The 25,396-nt window shown below is 43.8% G+C and overlaps 1 protein-coding gene across 1 annotated transcript in view; it reads left to right on the top strand.

Moving 5' to 3' along the window:
* The window catches only part of LOC119389771 (nonsense-mediated mRNA decay factor SMG8), a 31,636-nt gene extending 6,735 nt beyond the window's left edge, over positions 1 to 24,901 (top strand). The window contains exons 8-22 of the mRNA XM_037657161.2: positions 621 to 709; positions 964 to 1,106; positions 2,920 to 3,071; positions 6,590 to 6,726; positions 7,211 to 7,298; positions 8,151 to 8,306; positions 9,798 to 9,941; positions 11,193 to 11,460; positions 12,833 to 12,922; positions 14,937 to 15,083; positions 16,624 to 16,767; positions 17,981 to 18,105; positions 21,420 to 21,478; positions 22,424 to 22,600; positions 24,617 to 24,901. Of these exons, the coding sequence (XP_037513089.1) occupies positions 621 to 709; positions 964 to 1,106; positions 2,920 to 3,071; positions 6,590 to 6,726; positions 7,211 to 7,298; positions 8,151 to 8,306; positions 9,798 to 9,941; positions 11,193 to 11,460; positions 12,833 to 12,922; positions 14,937 to 15,083; positions 16,624 to 16,767; positions 17,981 to 18,105; positions 21,420 to 21,478; positions 22,424 to 22,600; positions 24,617 to 24,734 (2,037 nt within the window). The 3' untranslated portion in view covers positions 24,735 to 24,901. The remainder of the gene's footprint in view (positions 1 to 620; positions 710 to 963; positions 1,107 to 2,919; positions 3,072 to 6,589; positions 6,727 to 7,210; positions 7,299 to 8,150; positions 8,307 to 9,797; positions 9,942 to 11,192; positions 11,461 to 12,832; positions 12,923 to 14,936; positions 15,084 to 16,623; positions 16,768 to 17,980; positions 18,106 to 21,419; positions 21,479 to 22,423; positions 22,601 to 24,616) is intronic.
* The last annotated feature ends 495 nt before the right edge of the window (positions 24,902 to 25,396 follow it).

Here is a 25,396-nt window from a genome sequence, read left to right as displayed (position 1 = left end):
GGCTATAAGTGTGGGGGGCATTCTTTCACAGCAAACGCTTCCATCTATCTATCATCATATGCCTACACTTCGTTGCATACATGAGGTGAAATGCTATAGAAGCTGTGTAAGAAGTTCAGTCAGCAAAATGTGTAAGTCCGCACATCTCGTGCTTGGTTTTCATTGTTGTAATCGTGGCCTTAGTGATTGGGTCCGGCTGCACACTACCGAAACTAATCGTGGAGGCCATGATGCGAAAACAAAGAGACGCTAAGCGATACAGAACAATGTATTGACAACCGTATTAATAGCGTTTCTTTTTTTATTTCTAAGGCACAAAGCATCTTCATTTATTACTCAGTCTAACGATTGAAAAAAGGTCTCATTACAGGTGGTAAAATTATTAAAATATTTCATGGTATGAATGCATCTACTGCAAGAAGTTTTGCTAGCTTCCATAGCGTTGCACCTGATGTATGAAATGGAGTATAGGCACTTACAGTGGCTGCACTTTGAGTATGCCAGCGCTAAACTTACGGCTATGTGTGCTACGAGGACGTTTAGTATGGCCTTATGTCAAACACAAATGTTTTACCACATACACGTTCACTCTCTTCAAATGTTGTACTTTCCTGCTACAGAAACTGTCTCCCATCAAGAAACTGGAACATTCCTTGGAAGACCAAGTTTACAGAATTCTTAGAAAGAGCAGAGTCATTACTAACATCAGGTGAGACTATGTTGCGAGATGTGGCAGCACACCTGTGAATCTTTAATTGGGATGTGCAAAACATTGTTAGTGTTGTACATAGTTACTTTCTTTCTTTTTGTGAACATTAGATGAATGAACAGTTGTTGCAATCAGTGGTACAGAAGGGCAAACATTGTAACGTTAACAGTCTGAGTTCAACCACAGACTTTGCGAGCTCATGCAACTGTGCAGTTGCATTTTAGTTGCGTAACGCTGTTTGCAAATCTTTTCAGTGGCAACTCGCTTTTTGCCGTCCCTGCCAACCAGGAGTTTGTCTATGTCCGAACCACCAGCTCGGTGCGTGAAGATATGGTTGACTTTTTTCTACAGAAGCTGAAGGACTTCTGCTCTCCCGATTATGACGATGCACTTTCAGGTTTGTACGACGTCATTGAAGATACAAGGCTCTAGTGGGGCCATCAGATATCACCTGGAGTGTCAGGAAGTGTAACTAACTAGTGAATTGTGACGTCATTGAAAATTTTGCAGTAATTCTTGTGGTTGCTAGTTATTAACAATGCCTCTGCTGCTGTAGCAATGCCAGCATGTGCAGCGAAGAGACAAGCTCAGATGCAGGTCTTCTCGTGACACTAAGAATTGCATCATTGCACTTCTTTATCTGATTATAGCAAAAACAGTAACAGTCACATGACCTATTCTGCATTGCCTTAGAAATTATACCATAATGTCTGATTATGTAACTCTCACATAGGTAAAGTCTTAAACTATATAATATCCGATGTACTGTGGTACTGTGTTACTTAACTAGCTGCTGGTGAGCTTACCTCAGTGGAACTTTGGCTCCTCGTGCAAATGAAGACATAAATAAATAAATCTTTATTACGACCAGCACACGCACAAAGGAACGGGTAGATAGGCAGATGAAAGAGTCCCACAGTTCGAGGTGGCACTGCCACCTCGAACCTAGGACCTGTATGTAATGCCTTAAAGGGGCCCTGCAACTTTTCCAAGTAGCCATCGAATAGCTTCATTAAAGGAGCTTATTTCCTCACAAATCGACTACCGCAAAAATTTTTAGAATCCGTCCAGTACGAGCGGAGTTACAAAGGTTTGTCGCACGCTGTGATTGCTTTCTCTCTTCTCATCCTGACGAAAGCGCTGGAAGCTAAGCAGGGAGGGATGGCATGGGGGAAGAACGTACGTCACGCGCACCCCGTGACCTTGAGCACTTTTTCTTTTTTTTTTTTCTTCGAACGTGCGGCGTACGTTCAGTGTGATCGAGCACGGGCAAGTGACAGCCTCCCGCGGCGGCCGCAGTAACTACCGAGTAACTACATTGGCTCTTCAAATCAGCCAATGGCGTGGAACTTGTGTCAGTGACGCCGTGAGCATAATTTTTGTCGAGAGAAGAAGAAGCGCTTTTTAGCTGACTGAGAATTTATTGTAAATCCCAGGCCGCATGCTGTGCTATAATGTTTGGCTCGCATGTTCTCGGGAGCCTCGACTACCGATTGGCAGCGTTTTCTGACCATGCTGAAAAAGTGTTGCAGGGCCCCTTTAATGGTGAAAATGTATTATGTATGTTGTGTTCTACATAAACCAGAAACGTGACATGTCAAGTGTCTGGAGATTTTGTTAAGCTGATGTGGACATGATACGAAAAGAAAAATGCATTTGAAGTCTAAGCTGTTACACATACTAGAGTCATAGGTGTTTCCAAATGAAATTCAGAAATGTAACTTTGACCTTCGCTTTATAACTGGCAATAGAATTCCCCAAAATTAACTGATCAATGTGAACAGATACACTGTCAAACCAGCATATATCGAACCCACATATAACGAATTATTGTGTACTATATCGAACAGTTCTAAAATTCTCTTGAAATATTTTCGATATATAAAATATTTTATATATCGAATTACCTATATATAGAACTTTTTTTGTGATCCCCTTCATATTCGATATATCCGGGCTCGACTGTACCAGTGCTTTGCATTAGTGTTACTTTAATGCGAGTAGTATGTGCAATACCATGCACTTAAATGCAATATAAGTTATAGAAGTGACTTTTCTGCTGATAGATTTGGTCTCTCTTCTGACTATGATGCATTATTATGGTGGCATCATGGCACATCTAAACTAAAAATAAAATTGTGAGCCTAGGAGATCATAGTGATAATGCCATCCGCTAGGACTCTGAAGCATGTATGTGCGTTTTCTTGCAGAGGACTTCCTTTCTCTTTCTCTGGGTGGTGCCGACGAGGCATCCTCGCAGGAGCACTCATTTCCGGCTTTCCTCTGGCAGCACATTGAGATGGCTCTGTCCAAAGGCTTTGACGACAATGTTGGGAGGCACCCGGTTCCTGCTGATTTCGAGGTTGGTTGTGCCTATGTTCATCTTTTGAACCAACGTTGGTAGCCGTGGCTGTAGAAGCATCTTTGAACCTGTACCTCCTTTAGACATTCAAAATTTCTGTTCCCTTTCAGCTCTCTCTGTATTCATCAGTGAAAGTACTAAATTATGCTTACCTGTGTACCTTTCAGGATCTCATATAGTGTTGAAGTCCTTGTCATAGCTCATTGTTCCAATGTAGCTGTGGGTAAGCTTGGATTGTGGTAATGATTGTTGAGTGCGAAGAGCAGTGACAGTCAAGTTACTTAAAGAAAGGAAATGATACAAGTATACCTTGTACTTTACAATCGGGTAACAGTGATCCTGTTGTTCATTGAGACATCTTATTTACTTAGCTCCGTGCTGCGTCAATATGTACATGTCTTCACCTAAGTCTTTATCAACCACTAACTTCTGAAATCATGGCTTTGTTTTCTGCTACCTTGCATTCTAGGCATGTAGGGAAGCCAGCCCACAAAATTTCATGTAAAGCATGGTTTTTTTTTTACATAGCTTATCTGTCAAATGGTTGGGCCTTAGTGCAAATGAGGACACGATAAACATCTTGTATTACACTTCTGGCACACTTTGGTGCGAAGCATATTTCTGACCAAAAAGTGTTCTCCTTTTACTAGGCTTGTGCGAATAGTAAATTTTAGGTCCGAAGCAAATTCGAAGCGAATAGTGATGTGGTCGAAGCGAATGTCGAAACGAATTCGAATAGTTTATATTACATATAATAAAGAAAAATGAGCATATTTGTCAGGACTCAAATAACCAGCGCAATATTTTTAAAGTTGAAACAAGGCATATGCATGTCATTCTTTTTGGTTCAAAGGGAAGTGGAAGCAACTTTGAGTAGTAGCAGGATTTGGCTTTCGGTAGAATGCAAGTAATAGCGCGTAAAATATGTTACATTTTAAAATTTACTATACTTAGAGCATATAAGCAGGTTTAACAAGCTTTTAAACTTAAAAAATGATTAATCGATGTGAGGGTAATACAGTAAAACCTCAATAATTCGAACTCGGTTATTTCGAAATCCCGCATAATTAGAAGTATTCCTTCGGCCCCGTATTTTGCAATGTAAATTTGAGTGTATAATTTGAAGCGGCGGTCAGTACCAGCCCGGTTAATTCGAAAACTTTGGGTGCCATGTGCCAATTGCCGATCCCGATTTAGCCGCAAATCCGCAGAAACGATGCCCCTTAGGAGCCACAAGTCAATGCATTGTAGCGATACTAATGAGTAACAAGTAATGTAACAAGTAACATACTAATGAGAAGAACACAGCGGTGACACGTGGGCAGCATGACGCATGCTTTTCTCAACGTCAGTGCGTCATAATTTAGCCATTCTTTCTGGGAAAATAGAGAAATTAATAAAGGGCGGTCTGACGGAATTCGTGATGTATGCTAACCTCCGATTGGCGGTTGTTCGGCAATTTGCACACTTGCACTGCTGGCGGAGTACTTGCCTGCAACGCCTACTTCGAAAACTTGAATGATCATCTTTTCCACCTAGAACACATCGTGAATTCCGTCACATTGGTCATTATTAAATTCTTTATTTTACCGGAAAGAATGGGCGAATGGTCGCATCTTGACGCGCTGACGCTGCGAGGAGCAGGTGACATGCTGCCCGCGTGTCACCACTGTGTTGCAGAGAAGCACGTCTTCTTTTCCGCAGGCACGAATTTCAGTTGACTACGCGACCGTTTTTTTTCCTCCTTTTCTTTTTTTGCGCTGGCAGCAGCGAAGCCCGCCGTTTCCCCGGTTTAGCGGCAAAATTGGGGCCAGGTATTGCTGGAAAACATAACCCTTGTAGCTGCAAACTAGCAGGCACAGCAAACGACCACCTTTGATTACTTCCAATAATTTAAAGTTCCTTGCATCCCGCTTTTTGTATGTTTGGTTAATTCGAAAACCCGCCTTATTATATTTTTCACAGTCCCAGTCACTTTGAATTTACGAGGTTTTACTGTGTGTTCATTTAACCTTGAAGTGGGGCTTCGCGGCAGTGCAAATTTCTCCTGGAAAGGTGTATTCACCGTATAGCACACCTCTACTGCAGTGAAACTACCTTTACAGGGGGTTACATATCGTTTATATATGTCTTTTGGTTCATTTCGAATACTTCGAAATTTCCTGGAATTTAAATTCGTTTCGAGGCGAATTCGAGTACTGTAATATTCGTTCTAATATTCGAAATGCTCGAATATTCGCACAAGCCTACCTTTTACATTTGTTTTGCACTGCCGGTGTAGCGCTTTCATGTGGTACAGATATACACATTGACATTCTGCAAGTGTAGGTGTTTAGCGCAGTGGGTAAGATGCTCGACTTCGGAATGTGGGACCTGTGTTCAAAACCCAGCATTGCCAAGAAATTTTTTGTCCTGTACATTTATTTTTTGTAGCGATTTGTCTTTTGTTACACTGAAATGGACAGATGGACACAGAGTTTTTTTATTGGGTTGGCATAGAAATGCTTATGCATTTAAAGCAAAGACCAGGCTTGCATGGAACACTGAGCACAGTCACAGCATTAGCTGGAGGTGTAGCCTCTTAAGAGCCCAATGTAATCAGTTTCAGGATGCTTACTTCAAGCAACGAGCTTTAAGAATTACAGGTTTAATTGCACACATTTATTGAAATATAGTATTGTCATGTGTGCTTTGTGGTCTTAAAGGGGTCATGAACCACTTTTCCAAGTAATGATCTAATGACCTCAGTATCGGAGTTTACTGCCTCCCGAATCGATTGCCGCAAAAATTTCTCGAATCCGTCAAGAATGAGCGGAGTTACGGGGGTTTGGCGCACGCTCTCAGCGCTTTCTCTCTTTTCTCGTGCCGACGAGCGCACTGGAAGCTAGACAGGGAGGGATGGCACGGGGGAAAGAAGCTACGTCAGCGCGCGTCATGAAACGCGATCGCTCTCCCGCTGTGATTCGCGTGCGCGAGTGCGGCTACCGTGTAAATTTAGCAGACTGAGGAGTGCGGCGCAGGCATGTGGCAGCACCCCGTGACAAGAAGCTCATCTCATCCGGCTATCGGCCAATAAGCATGCTGTATCTCTTGCGACGTAAACTGGCAGATCCGCGACGTCAACGTGCAGACGCCCCGCCCACCGACGAGAGTGAGAACCGGCCTCTGTTTGAAAAGAGGGTGCCTGAGGAAACGGCAACTTCGCGCTCCGCTTGTGGCCTTTACGCGGCGCGTACGACTGTAATATTTTGCAGAGCAGTTCATAGCCGTGTCAGCTTTCCGCAGGATGTGTTTTTTCAACAAGCCCAAGGGGTGCTTCATGACCCCTTTAAAAGTTTCATGTGGGGGGAAATGCGGCTTGAGGCCACGTATACTTACCAATGTAAATTTGTCGTTCGCCCAGTTTTTTGCTTGATTGTAGCAGTGAGGTTTTATGTCTCCTTCTATAATGTTAGTTTGTGTGCCTAAATTTTCCTTACTCCCGCAACTGTAGTGCTTATAAACGCTTTGTTCTACAGCTTCCCATTGTGTCAACCTGGTTCAAGGTCGCTACGAAGCTTCGCGACTTTTTTCTCTCAGCAACATCCATGGCAGGCTCAGCCATGGTGTCGTCTCTGAAGGCATCACTCGACATCGATGTCCGTTTTTCAGAAGGGTAAGCTAGGACTCATCTGCGGGGCTTATAATTGTTTACTGTCTTGATACTAGGCCTGTAACCATCCCCGATCTTTGCTGGATGTTGGAGGTGTTAAAGTTTTGTCTTTGAAACATTCGTGTAGAGAAATTAACAAAAATGTGTAAGTAATAGGGGAGATCGGTGAAGTTCAAATGTTTCTTTGCCATGTTGCCAGGAACTGAACTTCACTGCCAATGTAGACACTCTCTCCTTTTGCCTCTACCAGAAGCAGCAAGTGACATTCCTTCCCTGTTTTTTCTATGCTGGAGCCGAGAAACCACGTCACGCTCGCACCACAAGCTCCACCTTCGTTTCTTTCCATGCATCGTTCTCTTCCTGTCGCATAAAGTGACCACATATGGCAAAACATTAAAGGGCAGTGTTCGTTGTTACAAAATTTCTAGCCAAATCTGTCTCCTCAGGCATGAATGACAGCGCTCACAGTTTTTGTGTTGGCTTGCAGACGCTGTGGGAAGGTCCTTCCTTTGGCGACATCAGCATACCAAGAAGGGCTGCCCACTCACTACACTGCTGAGTATCACGAGAGGAAGGTGGGCAGTGTTTGAAAACTCACTTGCCGAATTGTTTGTTTCAATGCTTTCATTGATGGTGCTGCCTTTAATGCGGGAAGAACTGCTTAGCAGGATTACAAGGTTGTACTTAAATAATTAGCAGGTGTGTCAATTGCCCGATTAGTTTTGCTTCCCCAAACGATGTGTATTGTGCATTGTTGTCCCAAAGCATCGCTTAAATTCAAGGTACAAATATAGCCCATATTGCGGCACTTACGAACTAGAGAGGGCAGCTTTATGCTTTGTAAGCACTGCTGCACAGCCGGTAGTATTTTAGGTCAGTTCAAGCACCTCATCATGAGCTAATGCTTATGGGTGGTGTTTCGTACAGACCTTCCAAAGGATCCTGAGACGACCTGAGCTAAGAGCTTAGTGTGTGCAGCAACTGCGGATTCGTGTTGAATAGAGCAAAAGGCTTAACGAGAAAGGTGCCAGTTGTTATGAGAGGGAGTCCTTTATCCAGGAGGAGCAGTAGGATACCACTGACACAATATTTCAAAGCGTACTGTTCTGTGTGACAAAGGCAATCAATCGAGCATTTGAATGCTTTTCAGTGCGTACGATCAGTCGCAGTACAGGCTGTGTGGTCTCAGATCGCATAACTGAGTTCAGTGCTCAAGGGAACCTTTATACTATAATTGAAAAGCTTGACATGTTTGTGTTGTGACACAAGAGCAAACCATTGTTGACAGCAGGAAAGAGGTCGAACCTCTCTCTAGGGCTACAGCCATGAATTTTCACAGCATTTTTGAACAAATGCTCAGATGTGTGAACATCTTGCTTCTTTTTATCTGACGTGAAATCTTTTTTTTTCCATGCCTTTTTTTTTAGTTGGCACGAGCTTTCCAGATGTTTAGCACGCATGCAAGGGGCCCTGCATTCCAGCGGTATGCACAGCAGCTGAAGGAGGACTGCGACCTCGTCTGGAAGTCGGGCCGACAGATGTGTGAAGTGCTCAGTCTCACAGGAAATCATTGCATCAATCCTGTAAGTCTTGTTGACCTCACATGGCTTAAACCCTTACACCGATGTCTGTAGTGTGTCGGAGGCATCAAATAGAGCTGAGTTTTCCTAATTTATCATTATCTCTCGTCTAACTTGCAGTGTCTGAAGAAAACCATTGGAAACCTAACACCATGGTGTTCTGTCTCCCACTTATATAAATGACTTTATATCAAGTTCATGGGTGCCACCATCTTGGGCTTTTATGCAAATGATTTCTCACTCTTGTGTATGTCATGACATAAAATTAACATGACCATGAAACACCGAATGCATTAATGCAGTGGTTTTCATGAATATTAGTGTACTACAGTATCGCTCATTTTGATTTGTTTGTTAGAAATACAAAATGGAGAAGTTAGCTGCTCAAGATGCTGGCATGGTTTGTTGTGTGGAAATAAAATAACAATGCACATACTGGTGTTGCGGTTGCATATGGCTTCATTTAGGCATAGTTTTGGTCATGATCCTGTGATGTTCTAATGTAACGTGTACAAGTCACATGCCACTGGCTTTAGCATATATATTTTTACATGGGCCAAGACAGAGAGTGTTGGCTTACAGGCATTTCTTGGAGCAAAAGAAAGCACATTCTATCAAGGATGTGAGGATGTGTGAATGGGGGCCTGTGGAAATGAAAATAATTGCCTAAATATTGCTTAGGTTTCCTAATATCCTGTTTGGAAACTCCTGATCTGGGGAAGTGAATATCGCTATACATTAAGAAAGCTCTTCTCAAAACTGACTTACCGTATTTTCTCACATATAATCGCACACCTAACTTTAACTCTACAATGTAAAGGAAAAAAAAGATGCATATAGCCCCATCATATAACCCGCACCTCCAATTTTTAAACACATTGTTCCGTTTTTTGGTGCAGGTTATGTGTGAGAAAATATGGTAATTTCTATGGTTTGAGTTATTGTTTGCTCAACAGTTTGCCTTGTTTCGAGGTCTGTAGCAAAGGTTGGCTCCAGACATTTTGCTTTTGCTGTAGCAACTAGGAGGCTATTAAGTAACACTGTGACATTCACTTTCCAGGCAGGTTTTAGTGGAACCTGCTGGCTTAAACTGTCTGTATTCGGCCTATGATAGCTGGTAACCAGTGAGTACTTTTTAAGTTATCCACAACAAGCTCCTTCGATTTGAAAGGATGGTGCATACTGGTGAAAAAAAGCAAGACAATGTGACATTCAGTACACAGGTGTTGATATTTTTCCTTATCACTTAAACACTCAGATCATCCTGCAAAGCATATTTATTATAAACACATCAACAATTGCGATAGACTACACATGGCCTTAGCAAGACATACTATATGACTGATCAAGTTTGTTTAGGCAGCGTAGCCCAGATAATGTATAGTCCTCACTGATGAAACAAGTTTTAAGTTACTTGGATGAAGTAGTAGTACTCTTTCTTTTGAAGTGCTACAATTGTCTAGACAGTTTCTGTTTTTTTTTTTCCTTTTGCAGGTTCACAGAACTCCTGAGAATGCAGATGAAGTGAGCATAGAGGAGTGCCCTCTCCTGATGCCCCATCGAAGCCAGGTGGTGCTGGTCTCAACTTGCAACTGTGGACGGCAGCAGAGCAAACGTGAAGACCCTTTCATTCTCAAGGCATGGGCTGTTTCTGTTTTTCTCACGAAAGCGTTGTTGTTTGTGTTTTGTCTTGCTACTATTTCAAGATCCAAATGCTCGTTGTATGTTCTATATGGCATTGCAAAGTGCTGATCGATGAGTTGGCAGAACCCACTCACATGGGGTAAAAATGTGCTTGATGCGTTTTGAACCTTGGTGAAGTAGGAACAACTCTTCAGTTGATCCACGTGTGGAATTATTAAGTAGCCATTGAAAACTGTTGATGAGAATTCACTGTGGAAACATGCCCAAGTGCAGAATCCCAGTGCGACTATTCATGTTTGTTTGTTTTTTTACTTTCTGTGATATCTGCTTGAATATAATTGGTAAAAAAAAGTTAACAAGAACAGTGATAGCCTTAGGTCTTGCTTCATAATCTTGTGCAAATCTTGTTTTTTTTTATGAATGCTAGAAGGTCACTATGCCCCCGAAAGTGCAAGAGTCCTCGACTGTGAAGCACACAAATAGTTTTTTTTTTTGTTTGTTTGTTCAAATGCTGGGGAGTTATTCTCGATGTGTCCATCCAATGGACTGTCCATTTCAGCCGCTGCTGATTGACTGGAGCTTGGTGAGAAGTGCGCCCCCTGTTTGCGGTTCTTTTTCCGCAATGTCATTTTGACACCAGGGAGCTTTCACAACTCTTGACACGAATGAGAAGGACGGAATGCTCTTCAACTCAACGAACGTAGCCCCAGAATCCGCTTTTGGCTGCACAAACCTCGGAAGCCATTCATAAACTCAGATTCTGCGATTGCTTTAGCCTTCAAATGAGGTTTCATACACCTGCCCGTCTAACGCACCTGTGAAGGACGGTACGCATTCCCTGCCTCATTCTCAAGCATCTGGGACATGCTCATATGCATGCAAGTTCAGACTTGTCAAGTTTGTTTAATTGTCCTCTTACTGTACATTTCGTCCATTTTCTTTCCTTATGCTGGGAGTGTGCTATGGGGGTTCGGTGCGTCGACGTGGTCAAAAGTGCGAAGGCGTCATGACTCACCATTTTCTCAACTAACTGAATGTGCTCCACCGAAAGAGACATGTTCATTAGATGGACACATTGTGAATACCTCCCCTGATTAATCTTTGTTGTGCTTTTAAGAAAGGACATGTTGCGCTGTTTGAAATGTGTACTACGCCAGCTGGGCTGTGATAAATTCTACATCTTCAACATGTGCATGGCCAATGATCCTTCCTTACAAGTTAACCGCGAGCATCTGGCATTTCTAGGCCGCTAATTACGACTTCTACCTGCGAGTCAGTGCCGACTGCTGTGGTGTCCTGGAGCGAATCAACTTCCCAGCCTTTGAGCCGAGCGCTTCCGACCAGGACCAGGCTGCAGCAGACGAAGCTGAAGCACCTCACGTTGAGCTCGAGCCACCGAGATCCCGGAGTAGAGCGAAGAGTCTTTCTCACAGTGAATCTAGCTCGCGAAGCGCATCGCCGCTCTCGGAGTCGGACTTCAGCTCGCAGTCGCCGGTCTCTAGCAATGACTCAGGTTGGTGTCGATGGCGTTTTTAGTGGAAGCATTGATGGGCACTATTATTTCGAGCAGTGCAATAGCCCCTGACTCCTTTTTTTTTGCAATGGGTCGGGATATATAAATCTTGCAACCTTCTAATTGGAGATGATGATCACATGTTTGGCCCTAGTGGATCTACAGGTGTCCTGTAGACTGTCGAGAGCTTGTAGTATGTAGCTTTTTGGCCTGGACAACTTAGATGGCTAATTTTGCACCTTTGTTCTGGGTAACATTGTTTCGAAACTTAAATACAATCTCTTTCCGATAGTGTGACCTGCCTAGCTTATTAACTTTTCGTGGAGGAGAGGATCTTGAAACTCTGTTTTAGATGTGAAGCATCTTATAGCGGAGTTCAATCCGGTGGTGGTGGTGTGCGGCGTGACCACCCTTACTGCGCATGTGCAAACCCTCTCCACTTCCCCTCTCCCCTCCCCCTCTCCACATCACCTCCCCTTCTCTTTCCCCCTCCCCTCTCCTTTCCCCCTTTCCACTTCCCCTCTCCCCTCCCCTTTCCCCTCTCCACTTCCCTTCTCCCCTTTACCCCTCACCACTCCACCTCTGAAACGCGGGCTCTACATGCCGAAACACTGCTTCGCATTGCCTCATGGTCCCCTTTAGCGGGAGATGGTGTGATTTTTTCATGTGTTGCGCATGGACTGCAGTCATGAAAGCGACTATGTAGGTTTTGCAACATCACCTAAATGCACATTGAGAAAAGGAACCTGCCACTTGTTTTTCTGTTCACATTTATATATCCTCTTTCTCTTCTGCTATTGTAGGGTAGCAAACAAGCTGCAGCACTTTTCACTATCCCAGGCACTTTGCTATTTTTTTTTCTCACTGAAGGGCTTGCACAGACTTCTGCAGCTTTTGCTTTTTCTTTTTTCATGACAACTCGCATCTTGTTGACAGAATGTCACCTCTCATAAATTTTACGTATTTCAGATTTCTTGCATTTTGGTATCATTAAAACTGTACTACAAGGGAAAAGACTAAGAACCTTCACTGTTCGTTTTGTCAAGTTTTGTCAACTGTGGACTTCGTTCACCAGTTGTTCACGGTAATGTCGAGTATCAGCACGTCAACTGTTTCAAGCGTTGCATGCTGGAAAAGCGCCCATCTGAAGAATCGAAAAAGATGCCTGATATAGAATTTTGACAGAAGCCGTGAAAGACTTGAACCTTCTTTTCTTTCTTAATTGTAAGTATATTAGACTGAGTGAAGGAGTGAGGAAGAGAGAGTCAGGTGATCGAATGAACGTAGTAAACATTGTTTAAACTATGCTGTTAGAAACAGCATTAGAATGTTTGCCTAAAGCTGTTTTCTTTTCCTTCATGTTGCGTTGCAGATTCCGCGTCCTCTGATCACGATGACAGCGACAAAAGCATATCATTGTCAGATGCCCGAACACAGCAAACGGATGACCCGGATGATGACGGTCAGTCTGTTGCACACATAGCATCATTTTATTGCATGGGGCAGTATCTGTTATAATATTTTTGTAAAATGTTTTGTTGTCGTTTTTCTGTTAACTGTAAGTCTTGATTCTCTCTTTAACTAGTCACTGACAATGTTCATGACAGGCCATCTGTGTTATTCCGTGTTTGTATATTGCAAGAATGCTAAACATAAAAATGGTCAGAAGCATTGATTTAGAGACAGTGTTCCTTTCTTATTACGTCTTGGGGACCTCTAGCATTTCTGGTGTTTCAACGTATTCACTGGCAACCTGAGAATGCAGTGGCAAATGCATTGCTGTCCAGTACAAAAGAGAATTTATACAGAATTTATACAAGTCTGCTGACCAATCACATTCGCTCATTTCCATGGTTTTATGGTAGAGGCGAACTCCTTTCAGTATGAGAGTCCTTCAGACGCTCTATCGCACATTTTTAGAGTGCAGAAACATAGAGGGCAAATGCGGTGCTGTCGTGTGGTCCGGGTTTGTTTTAAATTCTGAGCCCTCTGAGTACAGTAGCAGTCAAGGCAATGCCAATAAGAAATTCTTAAGTTGTGATTAGTGTGTGGAGCTCCCAACTCTCTCAACCAAAGTAAAAGTACTGCCGATTTTCAAGGTAGTAGAACCCCGCTGTTACGTTCCTCACTGCTGCGTTTTCCCGGCTGTTACGTCGTTTTCCGCCGGTCCCGGCATAGCTCCCACAGGATACAATGTACTGGGAACCCCGCTGTTACGTCGTAACTGTCGGACCGTTCCCATATGTTACGTCGCGAAGTGCGCTCGGAGCCGACCGAGTGACTACCGTGACTACCGAAGAGAGCGGTCATTGGTGCATTTTCACGCAGCTTGGCCTGGTTTGACCGTAACATTAGCCGCATGAGAGGTGCAAGCAACAGGATCTTTCGATTGATGCAAACAAATGCATCGCCTTCGAGATTCGAACTGCAAAGATGGCGTCTATGACGTAATTGCTCGCGAAAGCAAGGCCTTCGAGATAGGCATTTACTATTGACAAAAGCATATCCTTTGAAATTTGTATTTTACAAACATGGTGTCTATGACGTAATTGCTTGCGAAAGCAAGGCCTTCGAGATTGGCACTCACTTCTGCCATCGCGTTGGCGTAGACTCATCATCATCGTTATTTGTCGGAGGACGGGAGGAGTTCGAGCTGGTTGGAGCTCGCATGGTCGTGCGCGCGGTTCGCGGTCGGACTCGCCGCGCTGGTCGTGATTGCGTGTGCTTAGTTCTTTCATGCCTACAGCTGTTGGTGTTAAAAAAATCACATACGTTGATTACATTTCTGTGGATGAGGCCGTCCCCAGCTCCGCGTTTCTATCCGTCGACTAGATCGCGGCTGAGCGCGCCAATTTTCGTGCTGCTCATAAGCATTGAAATAAAATTCTGTACCACTAAATATTTTGTAGTTTTTCCTGTTTTTCGGCTCTTGCGTTTCCCGTCTCTTACATTTATTTCCTACGGTCCCTTCAAAAACGTATCAGCGGGGTTCTACTATTCTAAATAACTTCTCTACAGTAGTGTTTATGTGAGTCAGTTTTAGTTTTTTGTGACCAGCAGGGTGCTTGCATCATGGTGTCGTGATACATTGGCTTGCTGCACTTTTGCTAGTTTAAGTGCAACCAGGAGACATGTGCATGGTACTCTCGTTTATTTTTCCATGAGCAGCATTGTCATGCCTAGCCTTTTTGACCACACAACGTCTGCATATTTCACTCTGTATCACAACATCGCCACAATGGTGATAACACCGCGCCCCGATTAATAAGTTACGACTTCCTATAAGCTTCTTCCAAGCTTCGCACTGACTAAGTGTCGGTCTTTAATGTGTGACTGCAGAGTGTACACAACTTCACAATTACATCAGTGCACCTTTTAGACTTGAAAGGAGTGGAATGTGCTTAGCCAGGTTTCTCAGAACCTCTGTTTGTCTAAACCAGCTTTACTGTAGTTTACTAAAGGCATGCCTCTTTCAGATGCAGCCAAGGCTGCCTTGGTGCCGTCCAACACGGAATATCTCCCAGGGATGTTACATTCACTCAGTCCTCCTGGTCTCCTTCCCAGCTATAGTTCATGGTCTCTAGTCTGCCTCGGGCCATCAAGCCTGTACTCGCATAATATTGGTAAGCCAGTTGCTCAATGCCTTACGATGCCTGGCACTTTGTTTTCACCTCCTTACCTCAAACTGGGTTGCAGCATTGGGGGACTGCCTTTTTTTTCTCTGCACTTGTACAGTTGCAAGAGGCAAAATAGCCAGATGTAACCACTGTGCCTTGCACTCAAGTACTGTTACAGTTCAGTTGATGAAAAATTTTCAGTGATGCATACCCATACCTGCCAAGTCTCCCGGATTACCCGGGAGACTCCCGGATTTTGAACGTTTCTCCCGGTTGTACGGGTCATAGGAAAATCTCCCGGAAATCCAGTTTTGCCCCGCGCGTCCAGTGCATTGCGCGCCCTGTGCGTCACGGTGACGCGAGGTGGGACGTTTCGCGTACAGATGCGCTACACGCAATTTAAAAATTGATCCTAAATGTGTTATAGGTTATATCAGCCGTTAATATTTCGTAGATGATGCATTTGTGTACACACAAATCTATCCCACAAGTTATCTCGCCTTCAAAATTTTGTGTCACTGCTGCTTTAAGTGGAGAGCCCAGCACTTAAAACGGTAGCCGTTACTGATGTCTGTCGGGATAGCGTGTTCACCAGCGCTTGCGACTGTCCCCGTCTCAACGGCGCCCCTTATGGTCCCATTGCCCGACGAAATAACTGGTAAGCAAGCGACGACAGGCCTCGCACGCGGAGCGATGTTATCGAATGTGCCCCTCGCGCGACGGTGACGGCCGGGTCGTTTCATCTCTGCTTCAACCGCGTTCGTCGCTATCGCTAGCGCGCATTTACTCGCACGTTAAACAGACGATGCGTAAGCGATGTTATCGATTACAGTGTCCATATAATTGCTATCGCAGTACCCCCCCCCGTTGAGTAGATCTCCCGGATTCCGTTTCTCCAAACTTGGCAGGTATGCATACCTATCAGCATTTCCTCTACTTGTGAAAAGTAATCAGGCATAGTAGTACATCCAGCAGCAAGGCTGCTTTTTAGTGTAGCCTCTGGCCTTTTAGAAATAGTACTAGTCTTCTGACATTGATTTCTTGAAGGGGAGAGCTCGACATATTAACTCTACATGCGATAATCTTTAAAGCTGCGCATTCATCGCCGCCGTTTTTGCCATTCTCCTCTTGTGGGTTTTGAATGAGCGTGACAGCCACTTGATGTGTGCGTCTCTGCTGCCGGAAAATTCCTGTAGCTTTGTCTGGACCCAGTAAAGTTGCAATCACAGCTTTTAAACCACCTGAACACCCAGCATATGTATGGCCAGTAAACTCAGTAAACTGCTCTTTTGTCCATTGCCTTCTCTTTAAGCTATGGAACAGTAAATATCCGTCAGTGCCTTCATGCCTTTTACGCTTCAGCCGAATGGGCTGTGTGCCTTTCTTCAACGTACATACAATTGCTAGCTGCCCTTTGGTTGCCTTAACAAAAAGCCTTGTCTTGAGCTGTAATCTTTGGAATTGTTATGAGACTGACAATGTGTTCAAAGAAGTGACAGGCTGTTTATTATATGGTTATCTGTTCATGCGTTGTCATTCTCTGCAGGCATTCAAGACCAGCTTGGATTTGTGGCTGGCACCAACTTCCTGTTGCCATGGGACGTGGCCGTCAAAGTGGACAAAGACCGCTGGCCGTCTCTTTGGGAGGGCAAGAGGGCCCAGACATGGAAAGGCAAGAAGAACGGCAAAGGTGAGAGACCTCTGTGATTAACAAGTGAGTGCGTTAATTGATGAGTCAGTCTGGGAGCAGCTGGGTGGGCGTGCGAGTCAATCGGTGGCATAGTCCAAACATTTAACTCCTTTAATAAGGATTCAAACAAACCACATTCTGGTAAAATCACATCTCACAAGAAAGCAGCTTTATCGTAGTAGTCACAAGAAAGCAGCTTCATCGCATGGGAGGGTTAGGGGGGATGTGTCTGCCCCCCCTCTCCCTGCCAACCCAATTAGCTGCATGGTCTGGGGGTGGGGGGGAGCGCAAAGTTTGCCCGATACAATTACTTAGTTGAAACTTTCCCATCATTGTTTAAAGAACAGGGTTATGGCCATGCAGGTTTTTTACAATAATGGCAGCTGAATCCCCCCAATGTTGCATTCCCAGAAAGCCAGGGACCGAAGGCAGGTCATTGTGAGAAGCACGCCATCGCTTCATTTTAATTTTTGTAGCGTTAGCTACACTTGCCTAGCCGGAGCTGATTTCGTGTGGAGGGTCATGAGCCGTGCTGCGCATGTGCGAGGATCAGTGATGTCACACAGCTGGGTCACCGGAGCTGGCATCTCACGCACTCTCCGACACAGCCGCGCGTGGCTTGCCGCTGCTGGTCTGTGCCGCATTTGAGAGGAGTGACGTCGTAGACACAGTGGCGCCGGCGCGTGTGCAGCTATTCGTCTTCGCTGTGCAGTCGCCGTCTGACACTGCGCTGGGGTAGCGCCTCTGACTGGCGTTTGCAGGTGGGTAACGCCATGGAGAAGGAGAGCGCAAATGCTGCTCAACGGCGCAGAAGAGCCTAAGAATAATCAGCTGAACCTTTGCTAACGCTACGTGTATCCTGGCATAGCCGAGCTAAGCACTGCAAATTTTTTTCATCCACTGTGAAGCATGTCTTTTGGACTTGACCAAAGAGAGAGTGGGGGGTGGGGGGGGCTGCTAAAAAAACTTTGCTTCCCCCCACCCCCTTCAGTGGGAAACACCTGTACACGCCTATGCTAAGGAGGCACAGGCAAAGTGAAGTTGGAAGGTTTTGATACTTGTCACCCTGTGGGTGCTTGCACTTTCCCAGGCGCAACATGCTCGGCCCACGAATGGACTTTGGCCTTCTCCTCACAGAAAAAGTGGCGCCCATCTGTATTTCTCAGTTTTGTTGGAAGGACTGGTGCTTATTGCTCTTACTGTGTGTACGCAGGGGATGGAATGCAGTTCACCGTTAAAGTGTTCATCGGGGTGGAATACGAATGCCACCATGGCCACCGGTTCATGTGCTCTTCACCCGAAAGGATGCTGCGTACCACAAGCACTGGCCTGGTTAAGGTGGGCACTAGAGCTTCGCGTGTTTAGTGTTTCACTAAAACATATTTATTCATTTACTGCTTGAATGATTGCATGAATGATTCATTCATTTGTCAAGACAACTACTTGCAGGGTCAAATAGACATACTTGTGGTTTCCTTGATGTAATCTTCTGGTGATTAGCACCTGTCAGTAATTTAGTAAGATTATATCGATCTTTGTGATTCTGATTCCTTTTAAGGGGGGACGCGGCTTTCGTATCGCGAAAAACGGCAAAAAAATCGATTTTTTGAAAATCACATTTTCAGTTTCTGTAGCCCTTTTTATATCCGATTCCAAAATATCTTCACCGAAAAGCGCGTAGAAGTGCTATAAAAAAATTGTTGCGCCTACCGAGGTGGCGAAAATTATTGGGGAAATCGCAAAAAAACACTGATTTTCAAAAAATCGTACCTCCGCAACGACGCCACCGGGCGCCGATATCTTGGGCTCATCGGAAAGCGCATTTCTCCGTCTTCAAATTCCCCACCGCAGCTGGCTCCTCCCTTCGAAAACAAGCGCACAAAAAGCAAATGTTCGAAGGTCGTTTCGAGCCCTCCGATTGGCCGCGTCCGCCATGTTGCCCCAGCGCGCCTCGCCATTGGTCCGATGCTCGCTCCGGGAGATCGTCGTCTGCAGCTCGTGCGTCTTGAGCTCACGGCTGTCGAAAGTCGCGCTAGTTCGTGGCGTATTCGCAATCGCTCTGTGTTCACGGCTCGACGATAACTTTGAACAAGAACTACGTTTTAGTTTGGAGCTACTACCGGAAGCTCGGTGGGATTACGATGGCGCGCCGCACTCGTAGCGAACATCGCAAACGCGCGTCTCGGACCGACTCTCTAGCGTTGACTCGTCCGATCCGTGGTTGGAGGTTCTGCTTATGCGCACTTCGGATGTCGTGACGAAGATGATCGCAGGACGACTCTTTGTACTCGCGACCACGCATTACGTACTTTGAAACATCGGGCACCGCGGCCGGCGCGTCTACTGCTCGGAGTCGTCACTAGGCCTAACTCCGCTCACGGCGTCGGCACGCGAGAGGAACCTCGAACTTTGCGGGCAAGAACAACGCGTTAGCGGACTCGCGGCAGTGTGCTTCTTCGCAAGAAACGAAGCGCTTCCCCCGCCGGCTCCTCGGTACAGCGGATGGTCATTTTACGCATCGGCAGCGGACCCCACGGCCAAGCTCGTCGCGCAGCGGGCGCGCGTCGGCGTCCCGCAATGCGAGGCCAAACACGTTGCGCGCCTATTTTTCGTCGCCGCACCTAGGCATATTGCGCATCGTCACCGAATGCCGCCACCCAGCACATCGCGTGCCGACTTCCCGGAATATGCGGCCGAGCACTTATAGGTGAAATAAAGCACTGGTGATGCAATTTAGGCGCGCTTGGGGCCGTGCTTGGTATCGCCGTAAGCGCTCATGAATCATCTAAAAAAATAAAAGCCACGCAGAAAACCGTGTCCGCGACCGGGTGAATGATGAAGCGCATCGCAGGCGAGGTTTACAAATTAGCTTGACGAGTGAAACAGGGAGATGAATTCATATCTGCCCAGTTCGCGTCTTGAATAAACAGCTAAGGAATTCCTATTCCACCAATGTCTTGGCCATAACTGCCTGTTATTTAGGAGGAAGGGATAGGTTGACATGATGAGAGCCGCTCTTAGTATCCTATAAAAATGATTCAATGATCAATTGCAATCAAGGCTGTTAATTATGTTAATGAGAGCATGAATACAAGAAAGCTGGCAAATCATCATAGTACATGACCTACTTGCATTACAATATCTTGTTTTTTGTCATGTCTATTACACCACTTCATAACTTTGTTTAAAATTCATGCTACATGTTCTTTGTATATCAGAAAAGGATTTTAAGAAAAAAGAAAGAAAACAAAGGCACAACAGATAAAAGGCCACATGTGCAGGAGGTCCAACCTTATAAAACACATTAAAGATCACAATCTTCTTGTGTTTTAGAGAAGCAAGGCACCTCAAACTAAAGACAGGGCACTCAAGAAAGTGCACATTACGAAGGACTCAAAAGATTACGACCCCAGTGCATTTTGATGAAGTAATATCGTTGGTACAACTTTAAAAGCCGTTTTCTCAAAACGACTTCTCTTGCTTCCTGCTTCGCTTGTTCCGCTGATTTCTCACTGACCGCTGGGTCTATTGCAGTTCCGTTTTTTGTTCTATATTCCTTGAAGCACAGTTCAGGGCGTGACATTCTTGCTTTTTCAGTATGGCCTTTTGATAATTAGCTATTTGACGAGTTGCACAAGGCCTCGATGCCTGTTGCACAGTCACCTCATGAAAAATGAAAACTAAAAAAAATTTTGTTGCAAATAAAAAAATCTAAGAATGTCATGCCCACAATCAGACATCTTAGAATGCATAGCACTTTGAACGAGTTTCCTATCACATTTTTTAAGCGAGTCAGACTCGGAACAAGAGCAGAAGGTGAAATATATTGTACATCAAAAAGTTGTAAAGATATATTCATGAAATTTCTACAGTAGCATTAAAAAAACATTTCAAATAAGTGTGCCAATTTTCATCAAAATCCATGAAGAAATAAGAAAGTTGGTACCGAAAGCCACGTCCCCCCTTAAGGCAATTTGTAGGTGATTTCAGTATTGTTCGGTTATCTAAGACAGGCGTGTCTGAACACAATGTGGACATTATACATGGCGCTTGGATCTGTCCATATGAAAGAATTTTCATACGCAATCTTCATATACTTGAATGGGTGTCTGTGGCTATCACATGCCATAAAGAACAAGTAATTTAAGTGTTTCAAACACTTAAATTTGCAATGTTTTTTTGGCTTGAGCTTCTGATTCTGCATTGTTCTCTGGGTGATTCATTTATGCTGCAAACAATGCATTTATTTTTATTACTGTTATACATAATGTGCACGTACTTTGTGTGGACAATATGTGCAGTAGACTCTCAGTTAACAAAAACCTCTTAAACGGGATGTCTGTTCAAACCGAACAACTGCCTCTACTATGATTGCTTTCATACCTGAATACTGCAACCCTGTTTATCTCTCAGTAAATATAACTCCTGTTCAATGGAATATATTTTATTGGTCCCTTTGGATTCTGCTTAACGAGAGTCTATTGTACTTTCTTTATATGAAAAACCACTCCTCCTTACCATCACAACTGTGAATTATCGCATTTAAACACCCTAAACTATTCCTGTAAAAGAAAAAATCAAAAATCTTTACTCTATACGTGTCTCTATGAAAGATTTGAAAATTTATCAGCTTCTTTTGTATTCCCTTTCAGGATAATGCCAACAAGATAGCCAACAGTCACATGCCGCTATATTTCCCTTGTCTGTGCCGGTAAGTTGTAAAGAAGCTAACTTTATTTGAATAACATAATCTCTTTGATGCCGTTCTGCATAATACGTTATTCTTTTTGCTCCTGGCCAACCTTTGTGGTTAATACGATTTTTGCATAGTACATCTTATTTTTCGCTTAGCATGAAAAACATATTAATGAGATTACACTGTAATTATATTACATTGCTCTGGCTGACCAGCAAGAACTGCTGCTGAGAGGGGCAGCTTCATAAATATATGGGCTCAAAAATCGACGTAGTGACAGCACCTGCAAAACAGTGAATACAAAATATGGTTATCACATTCACTACAGTTGCATTAAAAAGTCATAGTAGTATTGACCCAATGAAAGGAAGCTGTTGTTGACTGTGCAACGATGTGTTTTAGTGAAGAAATGGTGGCCACCACCATGTTAGTTTCTGGTCACTTAGTGCAGTTGTGACATCACCCAGACAGGCTGCATAACTCGGCTAACTAGAACGTATTTCCTTGTTAATGCCTTGTTTTTGGTGAAATGTGAGAGGGAACTGATTGAAGTGCATCAAATACAAAAGCATAGTCATGGTTGGTGTGTTAGTGTACTTTACTTATCGCTTTCATGAAAAGAGGTGGCTTTTTTTTTTCAGAGAAATGTTATTAGAATGTATTATGTGCTGTGTTTTTATCTCTACTGGTTATTTTACGGCACATGGGCGTTTAAGTTGTTATTGGATTGTGTCATGCGGAACACTTCCATCTCTACTGCATCATCTACAGCGCATGTGCGTCTTGTTTTTCCTTTCGAACCATGTTGTTTCATTAAACCGTTGCTAGTCCCAGTGTGTGTTTGTTCATGAAATTTGCTCCTCTTGTGTACGCATTTTTCAAGGCTGTGTTCATCATTCTTTCAAGCTGTCTAGCAACAGGCCGAGCACCAGAGTCTTCAACTTGACGCTTGTCATGCAGATCTGCCAAGCCGCAGGTGGCACAGCTGATGCGGCTGCACATAGTGACGCCCAAGGCTCCCGTACACGTGACCTTGAATCCTCGAGTGCAGCCAGGTCATTCTGCACCCGTCTTCTTCCCAGGGAACAAGGAACCCGTGAAACTGTCCCAGTCGGCCTACTGGGTGTTGCGGCTCCCGTATCCTTTGACTTGTGCTTGCTGGGTTTCTCGGAGGTTGAGGACAAAAGAGCACATAAGCCCCCGACTGGAATGTGGTGGCTGGGCAGGCATGCGTTGTTGAGTGTCGTTTTATGCTATGGTATGCAGAAATTTTCAGGGTGGAGCACATACCTGAATGGTACCTGCTGGCTACACTCCTGATTAAAGAGAACAGCAACACTATAAGGCTACCACTTCACTATATTGAATGAAATTGGTTTAAAAGGAAAAATTCTGTAGACTCATGGTCTTAATACATTTTATCTTACTTTTGCACCCCTGTGTTTCATAAAGACTTTGGGTAACTGCAAATGAAGAATAGAAAAAAAAGAGGCATTGTTCCTCTTAGAGCTGACTGAGTAAATACTTAGGAGCGGATAGCATAATTACAATCCGTTTTTTTTTTGTTGCACAGTTGTGAATGTTGAATTTCAGATCACAAGATTGCTGTTGAAGCCTCTTCATGCGAAATGTTAGACACTGAAATTCAAACTCCCGAATTCTGCAGTATTTGAACTTTGCATCTGAGCACGACAGAATTGATTTCAGTTCCTCCATGGTGCCCATTGAGGAGACTTTACTATTTCGTGTGTGTAATAAGGCAGAAGTAGTTGGGGCTTACTAATAAGGCTTCTTATTAGACCAGGGGCATAGCCAGGGGTGGGGTTGGGGGAGTTCAAACCCCCCCGAAATTTTTTAGTTTTGCTTGCGTATATATACAAGCACACATACAAACGCACGCACGAACACACATAAAGTATGGTTGAACCCCCCCCGAAAAATATTTCTGGCTACGCCTCTGTCTTAGACTTATTATCAGTTGTGTTCTGTCTACTGTCATTTGCCTTCAGCTTGTAAATCCTTCCCAATGGTCCTCAACAAGCTTTTGAACTATTGCATTATACCTGCTGATTTCACATCTCTACTCTCCTCACTTGCATTTCTCTATCTTGTTACTCATCGCTAAGTGTTTTATTCATTTTTTTCACTTTGCATGAACTACCAAAAGCAGCTTCTTCGCTTTAACCTCTACTAGAATAGCATTGACGATGTGTACTTGACGTCGAAATCACACTGCGATCCATTTCCGAACACTTCACACTTAAGTTAAAACAATACTTGAACAATAGCCTGTTCCAAGCCTGACCTAAATTGAGCGTCTTGAAAAAAGTTTTTTATTTATTATCTCATCCTAACTGGCATGCATGTGCATCATTGAATGGAGATTTAAAATCTGCAAACAGATTTCAAATATCTCATTTACAAAGGAAGTTATGATAAAATCCCACATTGTAATTAGGTAATTTCTTATGTGTCGTTATGGTAATTTAAATTTAAAAAGTTACTTTTCAGAACTATGTGGTTCTTCTATGAGGTCCACCGCACAGGCTAAAGAAAATTAGATTTTGAAACAGCTATTTCATTGATCAGAAACAATTTTCAGACTTCAAAGTTAAAAGTTGGCTACCAGTAATTAGCTGGTACATATGAAATAATTACAATTGCATCAAGGTAGTGAAAAAAATAAAAGCTTTAGCTTGTAGTTCAGTCGTTGCTGCAAAGAATGATATCATGCTTGTATAAATTTGTTCATGGAAACTTCCTCAAAACTTCCGCAAGGCAGAGGCACTTCACAAAAAGCCGAGAATATCGAGTTCCAAGTTTTGAGAACATTAGTAATTTTATCTGTTGAGCCTGTAAGATAAGAAAGGCTATTTTGCCATAGCATAATAGCTTGCCCGGGCATACTTTGGGCCATAAAGACGTCAAAAATCATGGTTTTTGAAAATTTACATTTTTGCAATTTTTTGCAATTTTGAGGCCTCGTTCCCCTTAAATAATGACGCCATCATTGTGGCAATGTGATTAGGCAACTACAGCATGGTTTGAAGTCATTTTTAAGGATAACTAAGTTTATGTGCAATGTTTTTATACTGTATTTAACAAAGGATGATTAAGCTACAAAAATGATTTAGCCCTTGACTCGCTGTTCAGATTTGTGTATGAAGGAGATGCAGGGCCTTATCTGCCACCCAGGGACGGCGTTCCCTGCGAAGGAGCTCGGCTTCTAAGCGGTTGCTACGGCATTGTTGAGCAAGCGCCCATCCGGTGAATTTGGTAGTTTTTGTAGGCGCCGGTTACACCATTTCATAATTTTTGGACACTTTACTTGTGCTTCGTTTTGATCAGACGTACAAGGATAATGTCCTGTATGGTTGAGTTGTGTGTGTGTGTTTATAATTGTAAATATGCAAATAAAGTTGTGATTGAAGCATTTTTGTGTTATGCATTACATTTCGTCCGAGTGATTTTGTAAAAGATAATGGTGTACGTGTAAATTTACAGATGTATTTCATAAATTCATGTCACCCATGGTGTAGTTCACAGTGTTTAGCCCGCTGTACAAAGCTGCACCTTTTAAGACAATACTTATGTTGTCCATCTTGGATGAGGTGCATACGTTTGACTACTGCACCCCCCATGTTTATTGTAACGTTACATGCGTAAACAAGATGCATTATGATTTGATTTTTTAAAAACGCATTGTTCTTGCTGTTCTAGCTGTCGGGACAATTTATTTTGTTCGCTTCATTTTCGCTAGACAAGTTACTGCGTGCACGCTTTGTTGGGGGCCATACAAATTGGGGGCAAAAACTAGTAGTCATGACTTCACAAATGAAAGTTGACAGGTACCATGGCAGTATCCGACAGCACTCTGGACAGTGCTGAGTGCACTAGCCTCCCACATCTGGCAGGTGGCGCGTAGTGTCGCGG

This window comes from Rhipicephalus sanguineus, chromosome 4, assembly GCF_013339695.2.
Source record: "Rhipicephalus sanguineus isolate Rsan-2018 chromosome 4, BIME_Rsan_1.4, whole genome shotgun sequence".
Classification (NCBI taxonomy): domain Eukaryota; kingdom Metazoa; phylum Arthropoda; class Arachnida; order Ixodida; family Ixodidae; genus Rhipicephalus; species Rhipicephalus sanguineus.
The sequence above is the reverse complement of the archived record's forward strand: the minus strand, read 5'-3'. Positions and strand labels throughout refer to the sequence as shown.